The following is a 15,872-nucleotide window of genomic DNA, read 5'->3' as shown; positions in this document are numbered from 1 at the left end:
GTACATCACATTCAAATCGATTATTTTCTTAATGAACTAAAATTGATTCCTAAAGAGTCAATTTGCCAAGAAAAGTTAAATTTGAAAACTGCAGAGAAGTTTCTTTTCTAATCAACGTGAAAACCACACCATACATAATTCCAACACCGTGTTTTTGTCGCCTTGACTGCAAGGGCTGCAATTTCCACATGAGACCCACTTTTTCTTCGCTAGACTTTGTGTTGATGGTTCACTTGGAAATTTGCATCTATAGTCTTTGCGTGATGACGGAGGAGTAAGTGAGGTTCTAGTCAAGGTGCATTGGTCCATTGCTAGAAATTATTGTATTGCTTTCTTTCTTTCATAACTTGTTACACTATCCAAGAAGCACTTATTTCTTAGTTTCCTTTTACTTTTGCCTAAAGTGACATCATACAATTTAATATTCTTGTTCATAGTCTATTTTTGTTGCAAAATTTATGTTTTTTTTTTTTTTTGTCAAAAATAAAAAGCTTAGATGATGAGATACGACATATTTTTCCTTTTCGTCTTCACAATTTAACGAAGGGACATTGATGGAATATTAGTCTTGAAAAGAAAATAGAACGTCATTGCCTCACTTGAAAAGATTTTGATTCAATCTGAAAACTGCAGAGAAATTTCTTTTCTAATCAACGTGAAAACCACACCATACATAATTCCAACACCGTGTTTTTGTTGCCTTGACTGCAAGGGCTGCAATTTCCACATGAGACCCACTTTTTCTTCGCTAGACTTTGTGTTGATGGTTGACTTAGAAATTTGCATCTATAGTCTTTGCGTGATGACGGAGTAAGTGAGGTTCTAGTCAAGGTGCATTGGTCCGTTGCTAGAAATTATCGTATTGCTTTCTTTCTTTCATAACTTGTTACACTATCCAAGAAGCACTTATTTCTTAGTTTCCTTTTACTTTTGCCCAAAGTGACATCATACAATTTAATATTCTTGTTCATAGTCTATTTTTGTTGCAAATTTATGTTTTTTTTTTGTCAAAAAAATAAAAGCTTAGATGATGAGATACGACATATTTTTTCCTTTTCGTCTTCACAATTTAACGAAGGGACACTGAAGGAATATTAGTCTTGAAAAGAAAATAGAATGTCATTGCCTCACTTAAAAAGATTTTGATTCAATCTGAAAACTGCAGAGAAGTTTTTTTTCTAATCAATGTGAAAGCTATGCATAAATAATTCCACCACCATGTTTTGACACCTTGACTGCAAGGACTGCAATTTCCACGCAATATCCACCTTTTCTTCACTAGACTTTGCTTTGTTGGTTGACTTAGACATTTGTATGACCGACGACTCCAGGCTCTTTTCATTCATATTACTGGGCCTCCATCGCATTACCAATTAGCAAAACTTTTATTGCATTAGATCAAACGATATAGAGACGATTAAGTCTCTGAGCTCCACAAACATGTTCAATGCCTTGGTTTTCATATTGTATGTTCTGCTACTATTGGGGACGAGTTGTGCTGCATAGAAGAATCACTTGTGCGCTACTTCATCTTGCGGCGAGGTTCATAACATATGCTGTCACTTTCAATTGAAAGGCAACCCAAAAGGATGCGGCCACTATGAACATAAGTTAGTGTGTGAAAATAGTCGCATTGTTCTATATCTATATGTCAGCCAATATTATGTGAAATCTATTTACTACTGTTCCAATGTTAGAAAATATTTATTTAATGGTGAAATCGCGGTGGTTCACGATGGACTGCAAAAAAGTAATTGCTCATCCCTCCCTTATTACTCATTGGCGCTCTCCAACTTTAGTGATAATGATCCATACGGTTCGTTAGCTGTGCTGGTGGTCTTCATGAAGTGCTCACAGCCCCTTTCTTCTATTTCGTAGGTCAATACTGAACCATGTATTGAGGGAGCATATCCTTCCGATATGCCCCCTATTTTTTCCCAAATGAAGGTGTACTCATACACTGTACATGGGTTTGATCTCCGAGTAGGGGACATCAAGGATACTTACACCAGAACCATAAAGGCTTTAATACCGCATTATATCCCAAGGTGGGAAAAGGATCGGTATAATTGTGCGAGCTCACCGTATAAGGACCTCCACAACACGATGGTCGAGGGATTCACTATCTCCTATTATAAACTCTCGCCACCAACAAGTTTCGAGTTTTGCTACTTAGGTTTCGCATACCAAAGGGCGAGGTGCAGACACCATGATTCCCAGAAGCTGACTTTCCCAGTTCTTTCTTTGTTTCTTTCTTCATCCTCATCCTTTTCTTAAATGTTAGCTCTACTGAGGGATCGTATAAAAATTTACTTATTGAGTGATGTGGCATGTTTCAATTGGATATTGCAATAGCTCGGTTCGATTTTTTGCGAGAAAAAGATGAGATTATTTTATAGGCAAGTGATTGACTAATCCAAAAGAATGATATTTCAATTGACAGTGAATAAGTACGTGTCAGTTTATTTTTGTGCATGTGAATATTAAACCTATAATCTTTGCGCATGTCAAGAATGGCAAAGCAAGTGAATTTCTAATTGAGACCCGCATCGATTGATCGTTGGTTGAGAAATTATCGTATTGTCTTTTTCATTGAGATCAGTTTGTTCATTCATTAAGTGGTTCAATTATGGAAAAGAGATGATGGTCATATTCATGATTATAGCACAATTACAAAAGAGTGATTTTAAAATTTAAGCATAGTGAATAAGTAAACATCGCATTATCTTTGTGAATTCAAATGTCGCGTCTATAGTCTTTGCGTGTGTCGATCCACAACGACGCAAGTGAGTTTCTAATTGAGGTGCGTCAGTCCCATTGCTATTTGAGAATTTACCATATTACTTTCTTTCTTCCATAAAGTTTCACAACATCCATGAGCAAGAAGCGCCCGCTTCTTATTTTCTTTCTCTATTTGCGGAAAGCCACATTACATGAGTTAAAATCTATGTACCCGTTAATTAACATGATCCTCTCTCTTGGTCACTATTTTTTTTTCTCAAAAATGAAAAACCTTATATGATGAAATACATCATCCTTTTTCTTTTCGTCTTCAAAATTTAACGAAACAACATTTACGAAATATTGGCCTTGAAAATAAAATAGAATGCCGGATGCCGTATTTGAAAGGATTTTGAATGAGTTTAGGGTACAAAACATTGAAACCAATTCTTTTTTACGATACTAATAAAATAAAGAGAGAATTAATTTGCCAAGAAAAATCAAATTTGGAAAATGCAGAGAGGTTTCCTCTGTAATGAATGTGAAAGCTATCCATCACTTATTCCGAGACCGTGTTTTAGCTGGGCCATACTTTTTAAGACTTTCTTCGCTAGACTTTGTTTTAGGGTTGACTTGGACATTTCGATGACCAACGACTCCCAACCCTTTTTACCAAAAAAAAAAAAGGACTCCCAACCCTTTATTTAGCCTCTCTCGCATTACCAAATGAGCTAAAACCTCCATTGCACCAGACCAAACGATAAAGAGATGATTATTTCTCTCAGCTCCATATTTACACTCCGTGTTTTACTTCTCGTATCGCATGTTCTGCTACTATTAGGGATGAGTTGCGATGCGAAGAACAATCATTTGTGCGTCCCTTCATCTTGCGGTGAGATCCATAACATAAGTTATCCTTTTCGATTGAAAGGCGATCCAAAACATTGCGGCAGCTCTCAGTATGAGCTAACTTGTGAAAATAACCGCACTGTTCTATATATATATGCTGGCCGATATTATGTGAAGTCAATCCATTACGGTTCCTATTTTGACCAATATTACTTCGAAGGTGATATCACGGTGGTTGGCGATGGACTGCAAAAGGGTAATTGCTCGTCCCTCCCTCGTTACCCATAGAGGTACTCCGACTTCAGTCCTTATCATATATATGCTAGTGGATTAGTTCCGCGGGTGGCCTTCATGAAGTGTTCCCAACCCATTGCTTCTACTTCATATGTCGATACCAAACCATGTACTGAGGGAGCATACTCTGCCGACACGCCTCCTTATTTTTCCCAAATGAAGGTGTATTCATACGCTGTACAGAACTTAAAAGCAGGGGATTTCAAGGACTCCTGCACCGTAACCATGACGGCATTCGCATCGGATCAAATCTCGGGGCGGGAAGGGGATCAGAATGGGAGCTTAACATACAAGGACCTCCACAACAAGATGGCCGAGGGATTCACTCTCTTCTATGGGAACTATTATTGGGTGTCAGGAAGAATTTTTTGGTGTCGCTACTTAAGTTTCGGATACCGAATGGAGGGTTGCGGTGGCATTCGGTTCGCCAAGGGACTTCCCCTTAAAGGTGTTCTTTCTTCTTCTTCTTCTTAAATCCTAGCTTTACTAAGAGATCTGACCAAAATTTAGTTGCCAAGTGATGTGGCAAGTTTTAGTTGGGTGTTTTTAATACAATCCACACATTAAGACACTAGTTTCTCTAAAAACACAATAGAAAAAAAATTGCCACATCACCAAAGTTGAAAAGTTGAATAAGATTTCTTAGTAGATTCGGCATGCATTTATTTTTTTAATTTTACAATTTATGGACCTTTTTTTCTGGATTTGACACTATTACTTTATATTTGTTTGGGGAAAATGGTTGATTTAATAGTTGCTCGTGTCCCTTGCATGGCTGTTATTCTTATGCGGGTGAATAAATTGCACGCGTCCTGGATGATGTTTGTAAATTAGAATTATGGCGCAGTGAGATGTGAACTTATGAATCATTTGGTACTCCTTGAGAAGACAAAAGCGAAATCGTGTTTTCTTTAGAGAAATGGTCATGTTACGATAACATGGATTCCCCAAGTGAATAGAATAAACTGCGATCTGAGCACTTATCTGGGAGAGTAAATTATTTTTTATGTTTAAATGCTGAAATGATAGATTTAATTCTTCATTGATTGATCATCGATTCTAATCAGTCATTTTCGGTCACCTTAGATTATGTTAAGGGGATCAGCCCTTATCTTGCGCCATATGTGGGCTGGAGCCTTGCCTTTGTCTTGGGTATGACTTCCTAGCCCTTTTCTCCTCACAACTATGAAGATCTCAAGCACCACTCTGATAAAAGAAATTACGTTTAAAATTCTTTTGTTTTTTTTTTTTTTGGTAAAGTTTAAAATTCTTTTGTTGCACTACGCTAATCTATGGAAAATTTCTAACGCAGCCAATTACGTCGCAGCAAGATTCATACTCGGAGCTCTATGTGTGCTGATACTTCTAATCTATAAGTGGATGAGAAGGCACCAAGCAAACGATGCAAACATCAAAGAATTCTTACAAGCTCACAATAACTTTCTGCCCATAAGGTACTCCTATTCGGATATTAAGAAGATTACAAAATATTTCAAATGCAAATTAGGTGAGGGGGGATATGGTTTTGTGTACAAAGGAATCCTTAGAAGCGGCAATGAAGTTGCAGTTAAGATTTTGAACAAACCAGAATCTAATGGCCAAGATTTTATTAGTGAAGTGGCCACAATTGGAAGGATCCACCACGTCAATGTGGTGCAACTTGTTGGTTTTTGCTTCGATTATTCCAAACAAGCTCTAGTCTATGATTTCATGCCGAATGGCTCCCTGGATAAACACATTTCGAATAAGGATGGTGATGATTCTCTTAATTATAAGAAAATGTATGAGATCTCTCTTGGCATAGCTAGAGGGATGGAATATCTACATCGGGGATGTGATATGCAAATTCTACACTTTGATATCAAGCCACACAACATTCTCCTAGACCAAAGTTTCACTCCGAAAATTTCTGACTTTGGACTTGCAAGATTTTATCCCACCGATCATAGCATAGTATCGTTAACTGCAGCAAGAGGAACCTTGGGTTATATAGCACCTGAGCTATTCTATAAAGACATTGGTGGCATTTCTTATAAAGCTGATGTTTATAGTTTTGGGATGATGTTGATGGAAATGGCCGGTAGAAGGAGAAATCTAAATGCACGTGCAGAGCGTTCAAGTCAAATTTACTTTCCTTTGTGGGTTTATGATCAATTTGGCAAAGAAAATGAGGTTGAAATGGTAGGTGTCAAAGAAGAGGAAAGAGAAACAACGGGGAAGATGATAATCGTTGCATTATGGTGTATACAATTGAGTCCTAATGATCGGCCGTCGATGAGGAAAGTCCTAGATATGCTTGAGGGAGATATGGCTAAACTGCAACTACCTCCAAAACCACTTTTGTATCCAAGAGAGGTGCTAATTGATGATGTCGACACTGAGATAGAACTTGAAATGGTCTCATCTTCGTCAAGTGCTTCGATAATTTCGGGCAATTACCAATTTTACCATGACAATGATACAAAATCATGTATTGTGTGATCATTCCCCTATCGTAGAAATGAGGTGCAAAATTTAAATAGTACTATTAACATGTATCATTATTCACAATGTAATCTGTGAAGTTTTTACATGTTTTTCATATAGCACTAGTGTTTTCCGGTAGACTCATTATGTCCATATTTTATAAATGACAATGAATGCCGTAAGCATTCATTTAATTTTTGTTTCATGTGAATCTCTCTTGTTTCCATCTAAACCTCTCACCCCCACCCTTCGACCCCGCTCGATCACCCACCTCTGCAACTGCTACATGCTCAAGCAATCTCTGACTTCGACCTCATGTCACAGGATGAGTTAGGACCTAACTGATGAACGACTGGCACATGTCAAAGACGAAAGACAGAGTAGGCCGACAATTTTGCCTTTATGATGAATGGAAATTGAACACGTAGTGTTGTTTTAGAGCATGTGATGTATTACAAAAGCTCAATCCCCAAATGCAGTAAGAATTTATGCGTTCACTTGATGATAAGACATGAGATGGTGCCTTATGTTCTTCCAAACAAGTATCATATTCCTCCAGACATTGATGTCGATAAGGAACCCGCGATATCCACTTCACTCGAGATCGCAGATAGAGAACCCCGACTGATGCCAAATTGGCGAGGTACTCCCCATGAGATTCAAATAATGTCATTCATCAGGACTAAGAAAACATAGAAAAGCAGCGAAAGCGCACGCTGCTGCTTAAAACTTGGGTCGTCTCGCCAAGTACAAAAGCAATTAACATTTTCTGCAAGGTCTTTTCGATTGCTTCAAATGGTTTTTAAAGTATCTAGAAATGGATAAAGCATAAAGGACCATCCTAGTACAAGGTCAAAAATTGAAGGCTTTCAATGACTCTGAACGAGTCTCGGTTTGGAGAATACGAAATTGTTCGAGACCACTCCCGAAAGCTAACTCTCAACTCTGGAAATGGCAAACCGTGTCTATATGTATAAAGAGATATATTGAGTGATACATTGATTGATAGCATATTACTAGCTTTTTTCAGATTTGATGCACCACGAGTCGAATGCACTGATGGGCAAACTGTTGGGAATAACGGATCCCCGAAAAATGGATTCGATACTAAATCGAACCCCTAAAACGAATGCGGAAGCGAAGCCCGGGAAAACATGTATCACCGATCGTAAAGCACACCACGGATTCGAGCGTACCTTGTTAGCCACGGATTAGACACCGATGCTTAAGAAGAGGAAGAAATTCTGATCTGATGATGTCAATTGAAGGGAAGACAGTGCCGTTTGCCTTACTGTTCTTTTTGTCTTTTGGAGAGAGAGAACACACGCGGGAGAAAAGCGTACGTACGTCTGTTTTTCCAACTGGTGCCTTCTCTCTCTCTCTCTCTCCTCCCTTTTATACCTTCCCCCATTCACGGGCCTTATTCCCGTGGGCCGAGCTTTTAGGCCCAACATGGGCGAACGGGCCTTAAGCCCATCTCATAAATCCATCATCTCCCACTCGCACATGATGGTCCAAAACCAACATGGGCGAACAGGCCCTACTCAGCCCCATCAGAGAAAAATCCATCATAGACTCTCACTTAACATGATAGGCCGAACAGAATCCTCTTTTCCTCTCTTTAACATTCATACCGGTGAATAATCCGTGCGACCAGCATACTTTGAGAGCTCGTTGCTATACATTTGTTAGGAATATATAGCAGCTCATAATGGGCATCACATCCTGAGTAGATTTAGTATGCAATTCCCTAGATCGATCGATCACATTTATATCTCTCTTGATCTCTTTTAAACAATGATATATATATTGTATTCACAATTATGATTATCACAAAGACAGTCATAATTGGTTAACCGGTGAATACAAAACTACAATGTGATTCTCCAAAATCGATCTTCTCTTTCCTTCAAACTCTCAATTTCAGTTCAGCTTGCTTTTCTAGAAATGTCCCATTAGATCGAATCAAACTCATGACCATTGGCAACATCCTAAGATAGCAAACACTAAATAGAAATCTTGAAAATAAGTAAGAGTCGTGAGGAGACTAAAAATTGAGGAACTCTTTTTCTCAAGAGTCTCACACGTCATAAAAGTTGAGATCAAACTTTTTGCCACTCTTATTGGTCGTCTCATGCATACGTAGTATGAAATATGTATTACGGTATTAACTCCTTTCCCATGGAGCGTATGTCTACACTTTCAATACCGTACAGATGATAGTTCAGACATACCCAATGTCTAACTTGAGTTCACGTATCTACTCAATCACAAAATTCATCAGAACTCACATTTGGCATCATAGACAGATAAAGTAAAATATGTGGGGTATTTTACTTTCGGACATAGTAAGTATTATATCATCATCTTAACACTCAGTTAAGGCGACATACGTATTTTAAGCTTGATCTCTCGATTATCACCTAGATAATAAGCTGTAAAACAATCTCATCTCTATTTATCACACAGTAAATAGAGGCGATTACCCGTGTGAGTGGGCTAATCTTATATCTGTCCGACATACTTTCTCAACTTAAAATAATGCACTGAGCATTAAGATGCATAAAGATCAAACAAAGATTCATAGGCATCAATGATGAAAACACAAATTCATCAAATGTGAACACTTAGGGAAATTACAATATTCAGTACATCAGCCTCTACGCAATCCTTGAAATTTCATATGGTCACAAAAACACATCTCTAGGTATTGGCTTTGTCATAGGATCTGCTACCATACTATGCGTAGTATGTACTCTAAGTTCACTTCTTTTCGTGCAACCATATCCATAACAAAATTATACTTGGTATCTATAGGTTTGGTCTTGCCATGATATTTTGGATCTTTGGTGTACTCTTTTGCTGCTTGGCTACCACAATTAACCAACAATGAATTTGCAGCACTTCCAATAACACCTAAATGATCCAAAAAAATCTCTTAAGCCAAACACCTTCTTATACTGCTGCTGATAATGCCACGAACTCAACTTCCATCGTGGATAAGGCTATACACTTTTGTTTCTTACTGCTCCAACATATGGTGCCATTATTCGATAAGAAAACAAACCCAGAGGTAGATTTTCTTTCATTTAAATCTCCTCCCCAAACAGCATCAAAATAGCCTTAGAGTCGCAGATCATTTCCTTAATAACTCAGCGTATAATCAGCAGTTCCCTTTAGATACCTCAGTATTCTCTTAACGGCGTTCCAATGTGATGGACCTGGGTTGGATTGGTATCTACTCACCATTCCAACTGCAAAACATATGTCAGGTCTTGTACACATCATAGCGTACATCAAGCTTCTAACAGCACTAGCATAAGGAACATGTTGCATTTGTTCCTTCTCTTGTGGAGTCCTTGGACACAGTCTATGGCTCAATCCTTCACCTTTTGAGTGTCTATGGGTTTACAATCCCATATCCTTCAATTCAAAATTGGAAGACAACCAACTCTTGACAAAAGTATTGACAAGCTCCATATTGCTTAGGCAATTAGTATATCATCAACATATAATGATATGATCACAAATTGATCCTTGGATCTTTTGATATATACATAATGATCATCATATATCATTGTAAAATCATATGCCACTATGGCATTATGAAAACGTATATACCATTGTCTCGATGACTGCTTAAGGCCATATATCGACCTCAAAAGTCGACATACATTTTCTTCTTGGCCTTTCACTATGAAACCAGCAGGTTGTTCCATATATTTCTTCCTCTAATTCTTCATTGAGGAAAGCAGTCTTTACATCCATTTGATGTAACTCAAGATCCATACTAGCCACTATTACCAGAATAATGCGAATCGAGGTAAATCCCACTACAGGAGAAAATGTATCTTCATCATCAATTCCTTCCTGTTAATTATACCCCTTCGCCATAAGGCGAGCCTTATGCCTTTCTATCGAGCCATTAGCCTTTCGCTTTATTTTGAGAACCCACTTGTTCCCAATAGCTCTGCGTCCCTTTTGGAAGATCAACCAGTTCCCAGACTTGGTTTGATTTCATTGACTCCATTTCCTCTTCCATTGCATGAATCCATTTTTCCTTATTAGGGCAATTCAGAGCCTCATTAATATTTCTTGGTTCATCCTCATCTTGTGGAGCAATCATAAAAGTTTCCCCTTCAATGTCAAAACGTCGATGGGGAATACTTTAGCGACTTGTTCGCTATATGGGAGATTGTACACTTAGCACATCATTCCCCATTATGCTCCCACTTGGATTAGATAATGACGATATCATCTCATCATGTGGTTGTAATTGAGAATGAGTTGAATTCAATTCATCACTTCTCATATTACTCCCACTTGGACGAACTCCACTAATATCATTATCTTGATCCAAGGTTTCAAATAGGGAGTAATCTTCCCCTATTTCGCCCTTCTTAGGAAATTCATCCACTAAGGATGTGACATCCTGTGATTCAAATTTAGTCATACTCTCACTTTCCTGATCACCTATGAACACATACCCTTTCGAGTGTTCGGAGTATCTCATTAAAATACTCTACTTTTATCTGGGACTCAATTTTCCAAACTTATGAGAGGACATATGAGTATAGGCAGCATAACCCCATGACTTAAGAAAACTTAAGTCCGGTTTTCTACCTATCCATAACTTATATGGAGTGGAAATAACTGATTTGGAAGGCACCTGATTAAGTATTAGGCAGCAGTTAACAACGCATCACTCCAAAAAGTGATATGTAAGTTAGCATACGCCATCATGGACCTAACCATTTCCGGTAGGGTTCGTTTCTTCTCTCGCAACACCATTTTGTTGAGGAGTATATGGAATAGACAACTGTATTTCTATTCCTTTTCACCACATAATTTTCTGAACTCATCAGATAAATATTATCGACCTCGATCGAATCTAAATGCTTTTATTTTCTTATCTAATTGATTCTCTACCAGGTTCATAAACCTTTTGAAACAACTTATGCTTCAGATTTATGAGAAATCAAATAGATATATCCGAATCGAGTAGAATCATCTATAAAAGTAATGAAATAAACAGCCAATTGCCTTCCTCTCACATTCATTGAACCACAGACATCAGAATAGATTAAATGCAGAGGAAATTCAGCTCTTTTACCTTTTCAAATGGTTTCCTTGTCGTTTTCCCTTCTAGGCAATGCTTACATATGGACAAATCGACTTATTCAATATTGCCCAACAAGCCCTCTCTGGCTAGTCTATTCATATGTTGTTGGCCCATATGACCAAGTCTAGCATGCCACCATATTCACATCATTATCATATAAAGTAGAAGACGTGAACCAAGGGAATAACATATTGACATCACCATAGTCAACATTTAGTACAATAAAACCATCCAGAAAGTGACCAAAATCATAGTAGTTTGTATCCAAATACAACGCACCTTGTTCCTACATGATATCCTATATGCCCGGAGATTCGTCGAAATTTAGTGTCTGTTCGGCATTTTTCGAACTCAACCTTGAGTGCCAACTATAGCTGGGAACTGTAAAAAAACAATGAATTCAAAAGCATCAAACCTCTCTTGTTCGGAAGAATCGAAACTTAACCAACACCAAAACAGACACTAAATTTCGACGAATCTCCGGAGCATATAGGACATCATGTAGGAACAAGGTGCGTCCACCACGCATATTCAATTGGCAGGTGTCAATCCCTTTAACTTCAACTCTGAAATTATTTCCCACATAGATCCACATAGTTCCAGTTGGTATCATCGGAATTTCACGAAGGATCCTCTATCCTTCCTTACATAGTCTGTCTCTCTTGAATTTACAGTCCACAAAGGATTGGATTCAGCCAATAATGCAGAACTCGACACATAAGCAAAGTTCTCAAATGTGCAAGAGGTGTTTATCTTCTTTGGCTCACGACAGTCGCGAGCATAGTGACCATTTTGTCACAATTGTAACACCTCAGCCTTGACATTTTCTTCACTTGAGGACGTTTTCCTCTCTTGTGTTGGTTAACTCTTGATTTCTTGCAATAAGGACTTGATCCTTTGCATTTCCACATATTGAACGAATCAATACGCTTGCGCTTAGAGCTCAAAGCCCTTTTTGAGCTAGAACCAGAATTGCTAATATCTATTTTCAGCTCACATGCCGTTAAGCGGTCCTCTACCAGCTCAAGGTGGCGCACAGCATCCTCGAGATCTTCCATAATATGGTCAAGAGCTTCTAGTGCTTCTTGCTTTTCCAGCACATATTGAATCTTCATATTCAATATTTCACAATTGTTGCCGTTCATATCAGCAATTACGTTCTTAGTTGCTGAAAATATCAATCTAAACACATCAGACATACATGCACGAATAATTAATGCCTATCATTTATGCATCCCTATTTGCAAAGACCCATCATATCAATGAATAATTTCAAGTAAGGTTTCAGAATCAAAAGGTCACTACGTTTTCAATCATCCTCCAAAAATCCTAACTTAAAACTATCATTAATATGATTGTCATATGCAAAATCAATTCTATGAAGCTACAAAAACTTCTAAACTACCCACAACTAATTACCCACAGCAACCAGCAATAACAAAAAGCAACAATATCTAACTTCCAATAGAATAACAATGCTTTCACATAATACAATTATACATTACACTAAGCAATATATACAGAGAAAAATATCAATATGGAAAGAGATATTTACACCCATAAAACATCTCATCCTAATTTAAGAAATAAGTAGGGAATGTCCCTTCTAATCTATCAGTCAAAACATCTGAGAAAACTGAAGGCACATTTGCCAACCATGGAAAAACTTTTGGAGAGTTCTCGTGTCGCCACTAAGGTGCATTCACTCTGCGCCATGTGGCGCTCAATCTAAGGGTTGAAATTTTGGCCAACTCAATCCTATAGTATTCTCTTACAAAAGCTTCCACTAGCTCCCTGTAATCCGGGACCACGTTGACCTCCCATAACCGATCTAACACTGCTTGCCATTCAGGTGGAAGAGTGTTCATCAAAGCCCGCACCTTCTCAAAATCCAGCATGAGATAACCATTCAAGATGATTTCTTGTATCATCTGATTGACCATGACCATGTGTGATACTAAATCACCATCAAGCCACCGATAATCGCCTAACTCTTTCATCAGCCTTTTCAGTCTAGTTCTTCCTTCGTACGTGCTGGGATTGCGGTATCCGTGCGTAACGCATCATAGTTCCTGCAACAAATGCAGAACTAAAATGGATCACTTTTAATCCACAATAAACAAAATGGAAAATACATAATTTTCCATGATTCATGCAACAAATGCAGAATTAAAAAATGGATTACCTCTAACCCACACAGACATAATTGCAAAAGAAACAATTTCTTTTTCTTTTTCTTTTTCTTTTTCTTTTTCTTTTTCTTTTTCTTTTTCTTTTTTTTGGGTCAACGGTCAAAGTCAACGGTCAACGGTCGTCGGTCAACGGGTCAACGGTCAGGTCGTCGGTCGTCGGACCGGTCGGGCCGGTTAGCGCGAACCGCCCGCACGAGCCGCGCGCGTGTGCGGGCTGACGTCACGCAGACGTCAGCCGGCACGTGCCACGCGCGTGCCGGGCATCCGCGGTTCGGGTCGGGTCGGGTCGGGTCACCGGCCGGTGACCGCCCGGCCAACCGGCGTCATTGCTGACGTCATTGATGACGTCACCCCAGCGGTTAATGACCGTTAGGTGACGTCAGCACGCGTCGGTCCACCGACCGGCGCGTGCCGGTTCGCCGGCTGGCGGTGCGCACGCACTGGTTCGCCGACCGGCGCGTGTGCCGCACGCGTTGGGCGAGCCAACGCTTCCGGGCGAGTCGCGCCCACGCGCAGCGTCTTCTGGCCACGCGTGTGGGCGCGTGCGGCATCTCCCGGCGACGCAAAACATGTCGCCGGACTCGCCTCGACGACCTCTTTCACCCAGTGCTTTTAGAATTCGATTTCGACTTACGAAAACTCAAAAAAATGGCCGAACAGCGCTCGGGTGTCGGGATTTCTCGCCCCGATCCGTACGGCGAAAATTTTCGCGAAAAATCAATCAAAAAAGCATCAAACAAGTCGGGAAAACGTGAACTAGAAGCTCTGATACCAATGTTGGGAATAACGGATCCCCGAAAAACGGATTCGATACTAAATCGAACCCCTAAAACGAATGCGCGAAGCCCGGAAAACACGTATCACCGATCGTAAAGCACACCACGGATTCGAGCGTACCTTGTTAGCCACGGATTAGACACCGATGCTTAAGAAGAGGAAGAAATTCTGATCTGATGATGTCAATTGAAGGGAAGACAGTGCCATTTGCCTTACTGTTCTTTTTGTCTTTTGGAGAGAGAGAACGCGCGCGGGAGAAAAGCGTACATACGTCTGTTTTTCCAACTGGTGTCTTCTCTCTCTCTCTCCTCCCTTTTATACCTTCCCCCATTCACGGGCCTTATTCCCGTGGGCCGAGCTTTTAGGCCCAACATGGGCGAACGGGCCTTAAGCCCATCTCATAAATCCATCACAAATGAACAGAACCCCCATGTCTATGCAAGTATGCTGACTAGTATAATGCCAAGCCAAACCTTTACATGAAGAGATTCGCCAGTAGAACGTCCAAACCAAGTAAGGGCGACGATGCTGAATATCGAGCTAAATAGCGTTAAATATCATGAATGCCTTCAGAGAAAGTAAAGACAGGGTTTGAATCCAAGGAGCTCAAGCTTCGAGCCATTAAAAGTCGACAGTTGGAAAGGTCCCCTGAAGTTTGCAGCCTGGGGGCCACCTGCAATGAGGTTCAGAACCAGCGAAATTGGCATATGTGCAGCGTCTAATCGAGCATTTATTCTCATTCCCTGTGCCTCCAGTGAACGACAAGCAAGATTACCGTCGGTTACGAGATGTGGAGCGGACCCTGCCACATCTCCTGATCCGACAAAGCCGATAGGAATAGAAGGTAGCTTGTCAGATTCAGCTCTGCTCATCATCATCTTAAACCACAGGCGCAAGCACAGTTAGCATCACAACTCGAAGTTGAAACTACGTTGTTCGACTAGAATGCACACCGCGACTATCATGTTGTCATTGGCAGTGTGTACTACCGATGGTAGCAATTATGATCATCTAAACATACAATTACAATCGAAAGAATATTCATGTCCTCTGAAGCAAGACTTGACGAGGCAAATAAAGTTTTGCCATGCCTCGTGCCGTAAGTCGACAAAGGTACCTGCTATATCAAACGATACATGTATTTAAACTAGTGCAGATGACAGAATTCACCAAGTAAAATAGTGTGCACAAGCAGGTAATTTATATTAAGAATCTTATCAAGTTGGTAAGTAGCTTTCAGATTGAGATGAATAGTTAAGCTCATCGCCAGAGTAGGTACTATGTTCCACGCGATGGAGAAAAAGTAAACGATGCGGCACGGATTGCTCCCGGCCATCTTGGACCTCATACAGATACAAACTCTATGCTAGATCCCTTCGCTTTACTCCACATTGAGCAAGCTTACAGTGCTGGATACGAAGAATCTCGGCTTATTCTTTAATTCTGCAACA

The 15,872-nt window shown here is 39.7% G+C and overlaps 1 protein-coding gene across 1 annotated transcript; it reads left to right on the top strand.

The window, feature by feature from the left end:
- The first annotated feature begins 4,089 nt into the window (after nucleotides 1-4,089).
- Nucleotides 4,090-6,345, top strand: LOC108954982 (rust resistance kinase Lr10-like). Its single transcript, XM_039299732.1, has 2 exons — nucleotides 4,090-4,312; nucleotides 5,177-6,345. Exons 1-2 carry the CDS (start codon nucleotides 4,090-4,092, stop codon nucleotides 6,343-6,345), a joined length of 1,392 nt encoding a protein of 463 aa, XP_039155666.1.
- Nucleotides 6,346-15,872: the final 9,527 nt, after the last annotated feature.

This window comes from Eucalyptus grandis, chromosome 8, assembly GCF_016545825.1.
Source record: "Eucalyptus grandis isolate ANBG69807.140 chromosome 8, ASM1654582v1, whole genome shotgun sequence".
Taxonomy (NCBI): domain Eukaryota; kingdom Viridiplantae; phylum Streptophyta; class Magnoliopsida; order Myrtales; family Myrtaceae; genus Eucalyptus; species Eucalyptus grandis.
Note: the sequence above shows the minus strand (reverse complement) of the source record. Positions and strands in the feature narration are given on the sequence as shown.